Source organism: Seriola aureovittata, chromosome 15, assembly GCF_021018895.1.
Source record: "Seriola aureovittata isolate HTS-2021-v1 ecotype China chromosome 15, ASM2101889v1, whole genome shotgun sequence".
NCBI lineage: Eukaryota > Metazoa > Chordata > Actinopteri > Carangiformes > Carangidae > Seriola > Seriola aureovittata.
In genome coordinates this window covers 15383682-15398022 of record NC_079378.1, presented here as the reverse complement: position 1 = coordinate 15398022, position 14341 = coordinate 15383682, and the positions used below count along the sequence as shown (strand labels likewise).

General features: G+C 41.9%; 1 protein-coding gene across 4 annotated transcripts; it reads left to right on the top strand.

The window, feature by feature from the left end:
* Positions 1–31: 31 nt before the first annotated feature.
* On the top strand, positions 32–13338 carry map7d2a (MAP7 domain containing 2a). 4 transcript variants are annotated; one of them, XM_056398167.1, is made up of 17 exons: positions 32–409; positions 2372–2464; positions 2915–3010; positions 3118–3195; positions 3846–4009; positions 4246–4342; positions 5352–5441; positions 7208–7314; positions 7418–7533; positions 7858–8249; positions 8336–8483; positions 8579–8738; positions 8822–8926; positions 9063–9113; positions 9327–9363; positions 10176–10872; positions 11051–13338. In XM_056398167.1, exons 1-17 carry the CDS (start codon positions 373–375, stop codon positions 11307–11309), a joined length of 2727 nt encoding a protein of 908 aa, XP_056254142.1. In that variant the 5' UTR covers positions 32–372; the 3' UTR covers positions 11310–13338. The 4 variants fall into 4 exon arrangements, with proteins under 4 accessions (XP_056254142.1, XP_056254144.1, XP_056254143.1 ...); XM_056398168.1 differs by having other exon boundaries at positions 33–409; positions 2915–3001; positions 9324–9363; XM_056398166.1 differs by having other exon boundaries at positions 33–409; positions 9324–9363.
* Positions 13339–14341: the final 1003 nt, after the last annotated feature.

The following is a 14341-nucleotide window of genomic DNA, read 5'->3' as shown; positions in this document are numbered from 1 at the left end:
TCTGGGCGGGCTTACGCTGCGACGCACGGTGTGGTCGATCGGTAGTAAACTCGATTGTGTGCGCACCATCATCTCCGCTTCAGTCCAAGCAGCAGAGGCAGCAGCAGCAGCAGCAGCAGCAGCATCAGCAGCATCTCCCTCCTCCATCATCCACACAAAACTCTGCTGTCCTGTCCACCATCCTACAGCCTTCTTAATGACCTTCACACTGTTTATCTGAATGGTGTGTGGTCGGTTTGTGTTCGCTGTGGCTGCTCATACTTGCTGCTGAGGAGAGAAGCGGATACCTGTGCTGCATTTGCATCACTGCAGAGTGTTTTTGGGTGACAGCACGTCCATACATTTGGGTGTATTCTGCTCGTGACAGCTGCCATGGCAAAAGCAGTCGCACCATCCAACGCAATAACAGGTAAGCTCGATGTAAAGTCGGTCAGGCTGGTATCTTCATGCTCTCGGGGCTCTGTGTTGTTGTGTTTGCGCCGCGGTTTAAAGCAGACTCATGAATGACGCAACTGACATTTCCACCGCTTTATGTGCACGATGCTTGGCTGCGCAGTGGTGATCCGGCTTCACTCTCCTGTTTGTTCGCCCAACAGAACTGTTTATTTTGGTTTCACTGGACGCCGGTTTGCAGGCTGTGAGCTGCGAGGTCAAAAATATATTTATTTCCTTTAAAATAAAAACAAATCAAAAGGCTTAATGTTGTTTTTTATCAAGAGAGAAAGTGAACAGAACAGAACTAGGGTTGCCTCTTTGTGTGTCTCAGCCCCCTATCATTGTGTGATCTGTACATTTACTCTTATATATGTAGATATCAACATTATAGATTTAAGGGGTCATTTCAAAGCAAAATCAAACTGTGTGTGTGTTGCCATTTTTTTTTTGTGATGACGCGACTCAATCGGATAAAAAGGGTTCAAATGGGTGGAGGGAGGAAGACTGGATAGATGCCTGTGACACAGGACAGACCCATGGATTACACTGTATGATTTGAAAAGCATCAGACCATTGTTTGATGACTTTGTAGGGGGGTGCAGACTGCTGTTATTTGTTATTTGCTATTTGATGAAGGTGAATATTTCACTTCATTATTTACTGTTGACCCTCTACGCCCTGAAAGGAGCAAAAAAAGCTAATCAAATGTGATACAGATGAGTGACTTTACACTTGCGCCTGTCACACTTGTTCACTGCTTCATTGAGAATGTGGAAAAGATTAATTATTTAATACAGCAGTTACTGTATGTTGGAAATCTTCGGACTATTTCATAAAGACAAATGCTGAACCAACATTTTTTTTTTTTACTTTTGTCTTTATGTACACATAATTTTATTGCTGAAGCTTATATTTTTTTCATAACAGGTCTTATGCTCAACAGTAGTGCCTGGACAGCTCAATAAGAAATAGAAATAAGATACAATATTGTCAGTATTCCCCTCAAAGCTGTAAAAGCTATTGTAAATACACCCCTGGATCATATTAGAGGTAGACTACCCATGTGGCCACTGAAAAATCAATACAATATGTTATCATGGAAAATGATAAGTGCTACAAGTTAACCATGATGAATGAGTTCAGTAATGTGTTTAGTGAAGTCGGTTGAGCACAGAAGTTCAGGTGAAAGTGAGCAAAGTGAAATACAGCAGTGGCAGCAGCATCTCTCTCGACTGCCAAACCACATTTAAGTGGGAGTCAGGGTTGTCTGCCAGGTTTCGGTGCACAATAAAAGCCCTGACTGAAAAGAGAGTGATTCACTCGATCAAGTAAAGCGACTGACTTTGTGTTAGCAGTCTGGCCTACAGTGCACATATACTGATTCAGTGAATTTGTGGAATGAAACCTTTTAACTCTGTAGTTCACAGAGGTAGAAAGAGGCTCTTCACAGTGTCGAGATGTAGATGTAGTTATTTGGCAACCACTGTCATCTCTCAGTATCCTTGTTACATAATAGATATGTTTAATATTTATTTATTTATTTCATCTTTTTCAACTAAATATACTGAAAGACTATCTGCTTAATATTAGTAAATTACATTAAAATGGATTCAAATTTTGAATATTTACTCCAATTTAAGTTTCTTTTTGTCCCTTGATGACAGATTCATTACAATTTATGAGTAAATGCGTGATGTCTCACTCCCTCTTTCATCTCGCTCTCTCATCTGTGATTTCACACACACACGCTCACACACAGACACACACACACACACACACACACACACTGTGACCACAATTTCTTGGCCATATATACCAGCAAAGCTCTCCATTCATACCGCTTATAAACGTTGATATTTATGATATTGTTGTGACAATAGGAGATTAATGTTTCGATCAATACTATGTGTAATCTTTTGTTTTTATTGTGTGCCAGGTGAAAAGATGGCTCCCCCATCCATCACTCTACTTCCTGACAAGAGATCTCCGACAAACAGTCACAGCTCTCCGGCCCGAACTGGAAAAACAAGTGAGTAATCCTGCCGGGCTTCTGTCAAATAATTCACACTTTCCTTCCAAGTGGTTTCATCTTATGCACAATCATTTAGATTTTTTTCACAATTACTAAAGAATCATTATAGACTGCATAATGTGAGTCTGTAGGTCTATACGTATCAGGAAAATGTGTTTCAGAGCAGCAACAAAAGCTCAGCAACAACAACCAAAAGCAACATTCAGCATATGTGGAGAGTATCACATCAAGGACAGTTTCCACCCCTCTCCTGCACACTGCTGCAGTTTGCCCTTGGCATGGGGATACTTGGCATTTTGCAACACAATGCACTTAACACAGGGCGGAGGAAATGTTTCCCTCTGGTGGTAAGAAAGCAGCACTGCGGCTCAGCGCTGAGGTGCTGATGTCATGCCTCTTTGGACAAAGCTGAGTGTGCTCTCTCTCCTTCTGTCGTGGTGATTCCAGCTCCATCCAGCACAGAGAGGAAGCCACACATGAATGGACACGCATCCCCTTCACACTTAGCAGCGAACATCACTAACAACCATGCAGGTAAACAAAGTAAGTCTCACTGTTTGCTTCTGTTAAGCTGCCCTTTCTCTGCCCTTTAATTTGGGTACATTGCCACCCCACATTTTCCCCCCTCTGTGACTTCTATCATCTTTCAGCTGCGGAGGGTTATATGAAGACGGACGACAGGATGCGATTAGCCAAAGAGAGACGTGAGGAGAGGGAGAGAAGTCTGGGTAGGTGATGTCCTGGTTTTTGTTTGGCACACGTGCAACTAAAGAGGCTGATCCTTTGAACCGAGAAGCTCTGAAATGCCTGTAGGTCTCTGTTCCTGTGCAGTTTCCCAGCAAAGTTTTTCGTCCTTACAGTTTAATTGGCTACGGAAAGAGCTTTGCTAACCAACAGAGGATTCATTTTGAGTTCACTGAGCTCCTGATATGATGAGCATTGTCACTTCAGAGAATGTGGCAGTAACATAGAATAGTCTGCAAAAGTAGGTCTCACACTCACAGTTAATCCTCTGGCTCCTGCACTTGCCTCATGGTGACAAGGATTTCAATCTTCACGATTTAGTCTTGAGGGTGGACTGAGACAAAAATTTCAGGTTCACACTCACAGGTTCACATTAAAAATCAAAAAAGAATAAAAAAAAAAATACATGCATCATTAAAAAAAAAAAAAAGTCTATTGAGGAGAGATTAAATACATTGATCAAATTGTTTTTGGCTTAAAAAAAAGTCTTATTTTATTTCCACTATGGTATATATCAAGACAAACCAAAGAGCAAAAGGCCACCAGCAATAACACTGGTTCCTTAACTCATTCACAATTTTTTCCTGGGAACCTGTGTCGAAAAAAATGTGTCTCGTCTCTCTCTCTCTCTCAGCGGCCAGGGAGCAGCTGATCAGGGAGAAGGAGCGCAGAGCTCGGCTTCAGTATGAACGCACAGTGGAGGAACGCTGGAGGCGGCTGGAGGAGCAGAGGCAGAAAGAGGAGCTCCGCAGAGCTGCAGTGGAGGAGAAGAGGAGGCAGCAGCTCGAGGAGGAGAGGGTCAGCTGATTAAAACTCTTGTGGTCTTATGTGTGTGTGTGTGTGTGTGTGTGTGTGTGTAAGCATCTGAAATCAGTGCAGTGATCTGAGCTGATTTGATCTGATTTTAAGTTTATCTGTTTGAATATAAGATGGTTACATATTTTTCTTGAGTGTTAAATATTACATTAATGAACAAAGTCTGTGGTGAAGGGACAGCATTCAAATAAAAGTTGGCGCCTCTGTGTTGCCTTCAGGAGCGGTTGGAGGCCCTGATGAAACGCTCTCTTGAGCGAAGCCTTCAGCTGGAACAGAGGAACAAACGATGGAGCAGGGGCTGCCCGACAGGAGCAGGTAAGGACAGAGCTTACAGATGCAAACCGAGATCGTTTTTGGACACATGGACGGCAGAAGAGTTAGAGATAAATGTGAATGACCTGAAACAACAGGAAATGGAAGAAAATTTGTGTTGTTGTTGTTCTTCGGAAGGACTGCATGCAGAGAGAGAGAGAGAGAGAGAGAGAGGGGGGGGGGGGGGTGTGTGTGTAGTCCAGGTATTACTAATGTTGTAGGGACCAAAATCTGTTAATACAGTCACGTTATAGGGACTTGTCTTTCTTGTGGTGACATAAAGCAAGTCCCTATAATGTACATCATCAAATGTTAAGGTGAAGACATGTTTATATAGGTTAGGGTTAAATTAAGGTTTGGGTAAGGTTAAGGTTAGGCAAATAGTTCTTAGTTTTGTTTATGGTTAGAGTAGGTCTCCAGGAAATGAGTGCAAGTCAATTTAATGTCCTCTGAAGTCCTGGAGACACGACTATGTCTGTCTGTCTGTGTGTGTGTGCGTGTGCGTGTGTGTGTGTGTGTGTGTGTGTGTGTGTGTGTGTGTGCGTGTGCGTGTGTGTGTTTGAATGAGAGCCTTTCCTTTGGCCTGATTATTGCTGACAGCCTGGCTGCTGAAGTACGCATGAGCAGAAATGTGTTCCTGGTTTCCCACAGAGACAGGATGGAGTTACATACAGTGTCTGTGCTGGTGTCTATGTAGAACCAAACTACACGTTATAAACGTCCACGTTGTTGTGGATGATTGAAATAATGGAAACGTCCACACAAACAACAGTGGATTTCTGTCTGCCGGTCTTGTTTCGATACCACTGGTGCGTCACCGCAGTTGGAAATGTTCTACTACACATAGTGGTTTTTAATCAGACAGCAAAAAAAAGAGTGGTTACAGAACATCACGACATGCCTGCTGTTATGTGAACTCCCATCCAGGTCTCTACAGCTGGATGAGGAACTGCTCAGATAAACTGTTCATAACGCTCTGTCTGCTCTGCTCTGCTCCGCCTGCTGCCTATAGGTGACAGTGAGAATGCCCCACTCCCTTTCTCTGCTGCCTCCGCCTTTTCCCATGGCATTGCCTCCCCCCTTCCTGCTGTCAGCGAATCTGGTAAAGTTAAGCCCCCTCCCCATTGCTGTCCCAAATGTATCTCCCCCTCCTGTTCATCCAACAATTACCATATTTGTGTTGGTTTTTTTGGGCGGGCTGAAACTTCGATTTACACCACAGGAAAATGTGTTGTCTTTCTGTGATGCATGTATGTTGCGCTGCTGTGTTTTTGGACTTTTTAAAAGTTTGTCTTTTTGCAAGTAATCTGTTATGTACTGCAGGCTTAATTATGTTTGCTGTGTTTGTGCTCTTCCCCAATGGCATTTATCTTTGAGTTATCATTGGAGAAAGACTGTGTTCGTAGTGATTTTACTGACATTCTCCTAAAGTACTGGTCTTAACCTATTTTTTCAGGTAAAACCAAACCAAAACATTTCCATCTTCCTAATGTTGTGGCAGGACTTTTCATTGTCTCCTGCCTTGTAGAGGCAAACTCCGCAGTACGACTTCATGTGGACCACCATGCAGAAAAGGACAGTTAAAAAATGCACCAGCATTAGCTGTTTCATACACTAGAGTCATGTTGGCAGAAACATGTTTTCCTTGATTTAACACACCAACACATCAACCCTCTGGATTAGTTGCCCCTGTAATTACAAACAGGCCAAAGGACACTGGATAAAACGACGTGAGAATCTCAATGACCTCCAACACAGGGGGTGTTATTGTCACAGTGTGTAGGTGTGTAAGGAGTATCTGTTACAGTTTCAAAATGAAAGCAGTTAAGTGGTGCTGACTCCAGGTCCCTGGAGCAGACAGTTTTTGGAGATTAATCCAAAATGACCTAGAATCAAAATATGTGCCCTAAAATAGACGCAGTCATCCTACTGAGATGGCTGCACTCTCCAGAGATGACTCTTTACAGACGGTGACAGAGGGATGAGAAGATACAAGAGGTGGCATAAAAAAAGATGCCCTCCATGTTTAGGGCCTTTGCTTTTGTGATTGTGAGTTTGCACAACGTCCGTGTGTGTGTCTTCATTTGCTGTTATTGTTGTGGGTGTGGCACGGTGTGAGTTATTGTTGGGATTGTCGCTCACAGCCACGACATGTGTTTGCTTGCATCATACTGCGTAGTAGTGTACAAACTCAGGGATTCATTTCTAAAAAAGATTATTAACTGTGGCGTTAACACACTGCATTATGTCTGACTGTTCAGCTCAGTCACTCACGCTGGCAGTGGAAAGAAGAAACCGTGTGTTCAATATCCTACCCTGTCCAGTCAGGCCTGGTCTAATGAAGGGAAATCAATGACCTCCTTTACTGGCAGAACCACAACACCAATGTTTCCCTTCGTATCTGTTTGTCAGTTTCAGACAGTCCAGCAGGACAGAGCTGATTTGTACAAAGTTCATGATGCATTTTTATCTATCGCTGCAAAAAGTAAATATGCAAAAATTCTCAGCGTTGAATAACATCTGATGCTGAGAATTATTTTTCGACATTTGAGCTCTAAGTTTGCAGCTTTTCTGCCCACAACTTCAACCAGAGAAGAGAAACATATCACTCAGTGAAACATGGATGCCGATATCCTTAATATAGTTATGCTGGAAATCTAAGATTGTGGCTTAAAGTGCAACCGACCTTCATATTAATCTGTATCGCAGTATCATCTCTGCCTGCTGCAAAAATGAGTTTGTAAGCTTCAGCTGAATGCAACACACACTGTCCAGGCAGCAACCCCCCCTGTACTGTATTAATATCCCTCTGTCACTTGTTATTTAGCATCATCTGGTTTGATAAGCATCATGTTTGTCATCATGCAGCACCCTGCAGTCCTCACAGGTCACCCTTCTGCAGCTCGCTCAACCCTGCAGATCACAACAGAGCTGGACTTCAGGGAGGCTCGCAGTCCACTCCCAACACCCCCAAGGTCAGTCCTTACACCTTGTACCTACTAACATACCAGCATAACATATATAAGAATCAAACATTAATGGATACAAGCGGGAAGATCTTATTGCTTATTACTACAGAAACAGCGGCTGCGCAGAGACAGAAGAACTGCATCACCAGGTTGCGGATCACCTGTGAGGAGATCCGAATCCCCTGCTAGTGTCAACAAGCACTTGGCTTCCCCTGTTTCCTCTAAGTAAGATGATTTGTTTGATGTTGAAGGGTGGGCAAAAAAAAAGGTGGCTGTCAGCTGGGACCATTACCTTGTTTGCACAGCACTATTTTCTTTCCTGTCATGAGAGAGAGGTTCAGGAGATCCTTTGTGCCATCAGGCTATACAACAACTCAGCCAAAGGAAGTGGGCTAATTTAATTATTATTGTTTATTTATTATTAACTGTTTTTATTATTATCAACAATGAGCTAATGGACACATGAATTTCACCTAGGGGATAAATAAAGTATTTATCTATCTATCTATCTATCTATCTATGAAACTTTAACTTCTTATCTGTGTGCAGGCTGGCATCTAAGATACGTGCCCAGTCTCCTAGCAATGCACATCAGCACCATAACTCCCCTACAAGACATCGTCCAAACATGTCCAGTGATGACATGAAAGCAGAAGACAAGAAGGTGGAAAAACACAGCGAACAAACCAAAGCCGAGACCGCAGTGAAAAAGAATACCGACGTTAGCAGCACAAATCCATCCTCACTAGCTGAGAGGAATGTGGTCAATGATGAAATCACTAAAACAAGATCTACTAAGGCTGAAACTTCTGATAAGCGCCTCAAAGGCGACACGTCTGAAAAAAATCAGTCCCCTGACAGAAAGGACCACATGCCTGCCAAAGTGGATTCCTCAGAGAAGAAGACACAGAGCAACATTCAGGATGGGGACATGAAAAAAGGTGATGATAGTAGAGTATTTGTTCATTCAGCATTCAGTTTTACTACATTTGGATGATTCTTACATCAGTCTTTCTGTTTGTGACAGAATCAGCACCATGCGCATCCGCGGGGAAGATGGCAGCTGGCACAACAAATGCAGAGGAGGCTACCAGGTTGCTGGCAGAGCGTAGGCGTCAGGCTCGAGCTCAGAAAGAACTGGAAGAGAAAAAACGGGAGCAAGAGGAAGAAGAAAGGTGGTTCATTGAATATATCATGAATTAGAGACGGCATTAAATAGAACGGGAATGTGTTTAAATGTGTATAACGGGTGTATGTACATGCCAATCAGACTAAAGGAAGAGCAGCTGAGGAAGAAACTCGCACAGGAGCAGCAACAGGAAGAGGTGAAGGCTCAACAAGCAAAGGAAAAGGTGACAAATGAGGAAGATACTCACAAGCTGAAGAACGAGGAGCAGGAGAAGGAGCTGCAGAACCAGACTGACAAAGAGGTCAGGAATTTTTGGTGAAACTCTGTCATTTAAGTTCTGTCTTCAGTTCTGGTTACAAATAGATTTCATCTTGATCATAACAGAGAGAAAAAGCCAAAGTCCAGGCTCAGGAGGACGCAGCACGTCAACGACAAGACAGAGAACTGCAGAAGCAACAGGAAGAGGAGGAGAGGCAACTAAGAAAAAAGGTTAATTTGAACAGACAAAAAACCCTCAGAGAGGACAACCCAAGCACTCACTGCATGCTGATTGCACATTGCACTTGAAATATTTTCAACTCTGTAAAGTTCACACCGTGATTAAATGTTGCTATATTTTTTGCAGAGAATTGAGGAGATCATGAAGAGAACTAGGAAGGGTGAAGCTGACTTGAAGGTACTGTAAGAGACGCCTTCTGTTCTCGTACAGTAGACCTGCTGCCTTTACGCACCTGGAGATTATGTGATCAAGATTCGTAAATTTATTAAAACTTTGACTTTCTGTTATTATCTTTATTAAATTCTACTGTTGGTGATACTTTGGTTTTTGTGTTTTGATTACCACAAACGTTGACTTGATGTTGGTCTCTGTTCTGCATTGGACCAGAAGGAGGAGCAGGTGGAGACGAAGTCTGTCTCGCCACCAGGTTAGTGTGTTATTCAGTCACCCTGCAAATGCCTCAGTTTGCTTGCTGCTCGTGCTCACGCCGCCCCTCGCTCTATGCCTTGCAGCTGTAATAATGCAAACAGGACATGTGTGGTCTGTGATCTGATTTGTTTATTAGCTTATTTTGAGCATGCGCAGCAGACAGCTACGTCTTTATGAGTTGGCTTGTGTGAATGTCAATAGGGGAAAGATGCCAATAAGTTTCCAGTGTTTTCATTATTGTCTTGTTATGTAATAATTCTGATGCTTTGGCTTTGGAATGAGCAGCAATGATCCTTGCCTGTATCAGCTTCAGTTGGACCAAGCAGAATCCTGCATTGTTAAATTGCTTGTTTTTGGTTCTGCACATTAAAAACCATCATAGTATTTGCTGGAATATGGAGCAGCAGCTCAGGACTATACTTGGTGCTGATGGGGCACCTTTCACTGTAGAGCAGCACTATGGGAGCTGGGGCTATAAAATTAGCTGCTCTTGAAAATGCCCTTGGAAGAATTATTCAGTAGTCTCTCTCTAGGGGATTGCTATGTAGAGTGTGAGCGAGCACTTTATTTGAACTGTCCTGTGTTAATACTCTTACTTATTTGGGTTTTACAATTGAGCCAATGTCAATATTTAGTCTCAACTTGTCCAGTAATGCCGGTGCCACCGTCAGCAGGAACAGGCTAGAGCCGGGTCTTCATTTTGGACCAATGAATAGTTTCTTCTACTATGAAATTCAGTTAATGTTAACTGGACAGTCCAAATAAAGTGAAGCCCACTGTGATTTTTTTATTTATTTTTATTCTCTACAGGGGATGAAAAGACCCTTCAAACTAATGCTCAGGTCAACGAGCGAGCTTCCAAAACCGTTGAGTTTCAGGTTAAAGAGCAGGTCACAGTCCAGGTCAACACGAAGGAATGTGTCCCGGTAAAGAAAGAAGCAGCAGCAGCAGCAGCAGCAGCAGCAGCAGCACAGACGGACAGGCAGAAGAGTGTGCAAGTTAAAAACAACACTCATCAAGTGACACCAACACACAGTGTTCCTGACAAGATACCGGACACCAAACAATCCAGTGAAGAGCGTGGAAGCCAGCTTAACAAAGAAACCAAAGCCGGCGTTCTCAAGCAACAGGGAAGAGAGGTGGAGATGAATGTAAACAAGCAGCACAAAGCAAACGTTAAAGCCACAGACCAAATAAATAAAGAGCCAACTAAGCCGAAAGCAGATGCCAAAGCCAGCCAAAAGGAGGGCGCTATGATGAACGGAGGAGTGAAGGATAAAGGAAGTGCCTTGATGAGTAGCCGTCGAACTGATGAGGGAAGCAAACAACAAAACCTGCATGTGTCAACAGCTGAGGGAAAGGTTAAAGGAGGGTCTCAGGTTGAGGTAATTAGAGCCTCAGTGACACCACCACCGGTGGGACACCCATCACCGCCAGTCATTAAGCTGGAGCCACTAGATGTGAAGGGGACAAGGTCATGTGATGAGGTGCAGTCCATGGAGGTCAGGTGAGTCATCAGGTAACCCTTTATTTTTAAAGTCTTAGCAGAATGAAGTTAATGTGATGGTCTTATTTTGAAACATCTAAGAATGATTTTACCACATCTGATTTTTCTGCACCAAATTTAATTAAAGGTCCTGGATATTATAAGTAACTGCTGTTTTTTTTAATCGTTAATATTTCAGCCCAGCTTCAAAGGAAGAGCTGATTTCAATCCCAGAGTTCTCGCCAGTCAACGAAACCCAGCACAGTGGCATGAGTAATACCAGCGCTCTAGAAGATCTGATGGACCTGACAGGCAGCGTCACCTACCCAAAACTGTCCTCTGAAAGCAACATAGGCGACTGCAACAAGAACCTCATTGAAGGTGTTGTCAGTCCCATGTCAGACTCAAAGCTCATCGGGATGTCGTCTTCGTCCTCAAATAAACTTAGCATCCAGTAGTCCATTCATTCTGTCTTTCTCTTCCCACTTCTCGCTTGCCCTCTCACTCTCTCTCTCTCTCTTCCGTCCCCCCACACACACATACACACACACACACACACACACACACACACACACACACACACACACACACACACACACACACACACACACACACACATACTCACAGGGGGTGTCACATTTTGAGTATGTGCCCCTGTGCCGCTACATTTATGGGAATAGAGCCATAGAGATTGACTTACAAAAAAAAGAAAACTGTAAACCATGACTTGCAATAGAAACAAAACATCTCTTATATTATAATCACATAGCAACTGAGCATTGAAATGATGTGTCAAAGATTATAGTTTTGATTTCTTGTTTGTGTGCAAGATGAGCACATGTGAAAGAGAGTCAGGGAGATCAGGTGTGTTTGGATATGTGAAATAATGACAAAAAAGACGACTATCATTTCATTATAGATATTTAAACACACCATTGATAACATCCAGTAGCTTGGTAAGAATCTTTAATATTCCCTGCACAGACCGGGTCCCAGTTCAGCCCTATTACTGGAGTAATAAAGCCCACTCAGAGCATCCATATTTGTACTGCTGCCTTTCCACATATACAATATTAAGCCTTTCAGTCTAAATCAGTGTGTTGCTGGGAAGGCATGACCATTTCATTTTAAAGACCCTAACCCTAACCCTATTTTTTATTACTTCAAAAATGATCTTCATGCATGAACTAATGATTTATTTAGCCGGAAGTTAATGGATTTAAAGCGAGGTCTGATCATAGGATTGTTAATGCACATTTTCTTCTGAAGCCCTTTATTCCTTTTTTATCTTTAACTGGGACTTTCTAACTGCACGTGGGTGAGAAAGACGAGTCCAAAGCTGGCAACTTGAATGTTATCGCAAAAAAAAAAAAAAAAATCATGGCATCAACACGAATGATGGTACATTACTACTTGTTTGCTGAAGACTAGAGTGAATCACTAACTTGGACATTAGTGCAAATATACAATAGAAGTTTATTTCACTGGCGAGACGCCCTTTTTTCAATGATTCCATTGATTAAATTGAGCTCTTATGATAGAAATAGTGACAGCTCAGCAACTTCACATCATTTAAAATGTTTTCTGTGTGAGGGGTTTCCTGGGCATAAAGCTAATGGTTGCATTAATCTATAAGACGGTAACATATAGATTCCAATCAATAGATATCTGGCTATTGACTTATAAGACTAAAGTGCACTGGGGCAGGGATGTCTGCTTAACAATCAACTTGAAAGTATGCCCTGTAGCTATAAAGATGCTAATTGCTGTAGTTTCTCAAAGTCTATCATGTTGTTCCTCGTGGCCCTGTATAGAAATCATCTCCTTTAACTTGTTGAGCAATTCATAAAATTGCTAATAACTGCGATTTTTCATTTCCTGTGTCATGTTTAAATGTAATTTCAGTAGAGGTGCCTTATAAGGGACTGATCAGTTACTTTAGTTTTTGTGCTGAAACATTTTACAGTCTTCTGGCTGTGTGTTTATCCTTTCTGTTTGGCCACTGGAGTTGTTGTATGTGACCTGTAATACTTGAACCTTGGTTTGAAACGCACCATTTCCGCCACGCTGCAAACATATATGCCAACAGCTTGTATATATTATCTTGTCACTTTGTGAAGTGACATTTAGATTTGTGTTTCTCATACAATGCATAGCCTGGTAAGGCTTTCTGAACTGTCCTACGTGAAATAGCCGATGTAGTCACATACAGTATTTGAAAATCAGGATTTGCTGTATATTTCAAAAATTCAAACAGATGGTCCACATTTTTGCAAAGGAGACTGATCTTAAGGAAAGTCTAATGAGTACAAAGAAGTAATACATACAACCCTTTCAAAAAGCATTCAAGTCCGTTCATACCCATAGCTCCAAACATTCTCTCACAGCCAGATGAACTCTTTAAGTGATGTAATTTCTGTAGACACTGTGCATGGTTAGCATGGTCATGATAATGTTATCTGAAACAATAAAATATAAAACTGTGAATTCTGTGTTTTTGTTTGTGTGTTAATGTATGTTTGTGTCATTAAGCAGATAAAAGTTGATCACATTTTTATGTCACAAACATGAAGAGAGGTTCAAGACTTCAGAGATAAGGGTAATTAAATGTAGAGAAGAAGAAAAAGATCACTCCAAAATTTAGATTTAGACTCTGAATTTCCAGCTAAAGCAGTCTGATAAAAGCTGTCATGGAAATTCTTCTTGTATGTCTGAGAGTTGCTGTTCTCTGAACACACTTGTGCAGAAAACAGGGGCAAAATGTTTAAAACTGTTCTACATCCTCAATAATAACATTGAAGTTAGATTAACACCTAAAACAAACAAATTGAATTGTGATGGAAATGTGTGAGCTGGTCATCTCATGATCAAAAAGGTTTCAGGAGACCCAGATGTCTTTAGCAGAAGCCATCGAGGAGATGACAAGTTGACACACCCAATTCTGAAGGTCACTGTCCCTGCAGGGCGTATTTAACCCTTACAGAACTTACAAAAAAAACAAATAAGGACTTTCTACATAGGACCTCAGCATCAAACCATATATATGTACAGATTCTATTGGGTACCAAACCATAAACATGAACCTACATTGCCTTACTTTGTAGTAGAGTATAGTATAATACTTCTTTACTTCTCCCCATCCTGAGGCTCATTTTATCATGTCTCTATGAATGTAGGGTCTGTGGCCTTGGCTGCTGTGGCGACTGCCATTGAGAAAATGCCTATCAGTATCTTCACAGCTATCCTAGACACAGGCAGTGGACAAAGGAAAAATTCCCCCACAATTATAACCTGCATAAAGTCAGTGGTAGAAAGTAACTAAGTACATTTACAAAAGTACTGTACTTTTGTGTACCATTTTATACTAGAGGAAAGCCTCTGGATTTATTCAGGCGCACTTGCACAGAGCCCAGGATTTAATAAAAATGCTTTTATTATATTACCGTATATGAGTAAAAAATATTACAAATAATCCAAAAAAGGGGCAACG

Coding starts and splice junctions, on each gene's coding strand:
- map7d2a (XM_056398166.1), top strand. CDS start 373: ATGGCAAAAGCAGTCGCACCATCCAACGCAATAACAG. Junction 3,196..3,845: donor GGAGAGGGAGAGAAGTCTGG/GTAGGTGATGTC, acceptor TCTCTCTCTCAG/CGGCCAGGGAGCAGCTGATC. Junction 8,250..8,335: donor GGATGGGGACATGAAAAAAG/GTGATGATAGTA, acceptor TGTTTGTGACAG/AATCAGCACCATGCGCATCC.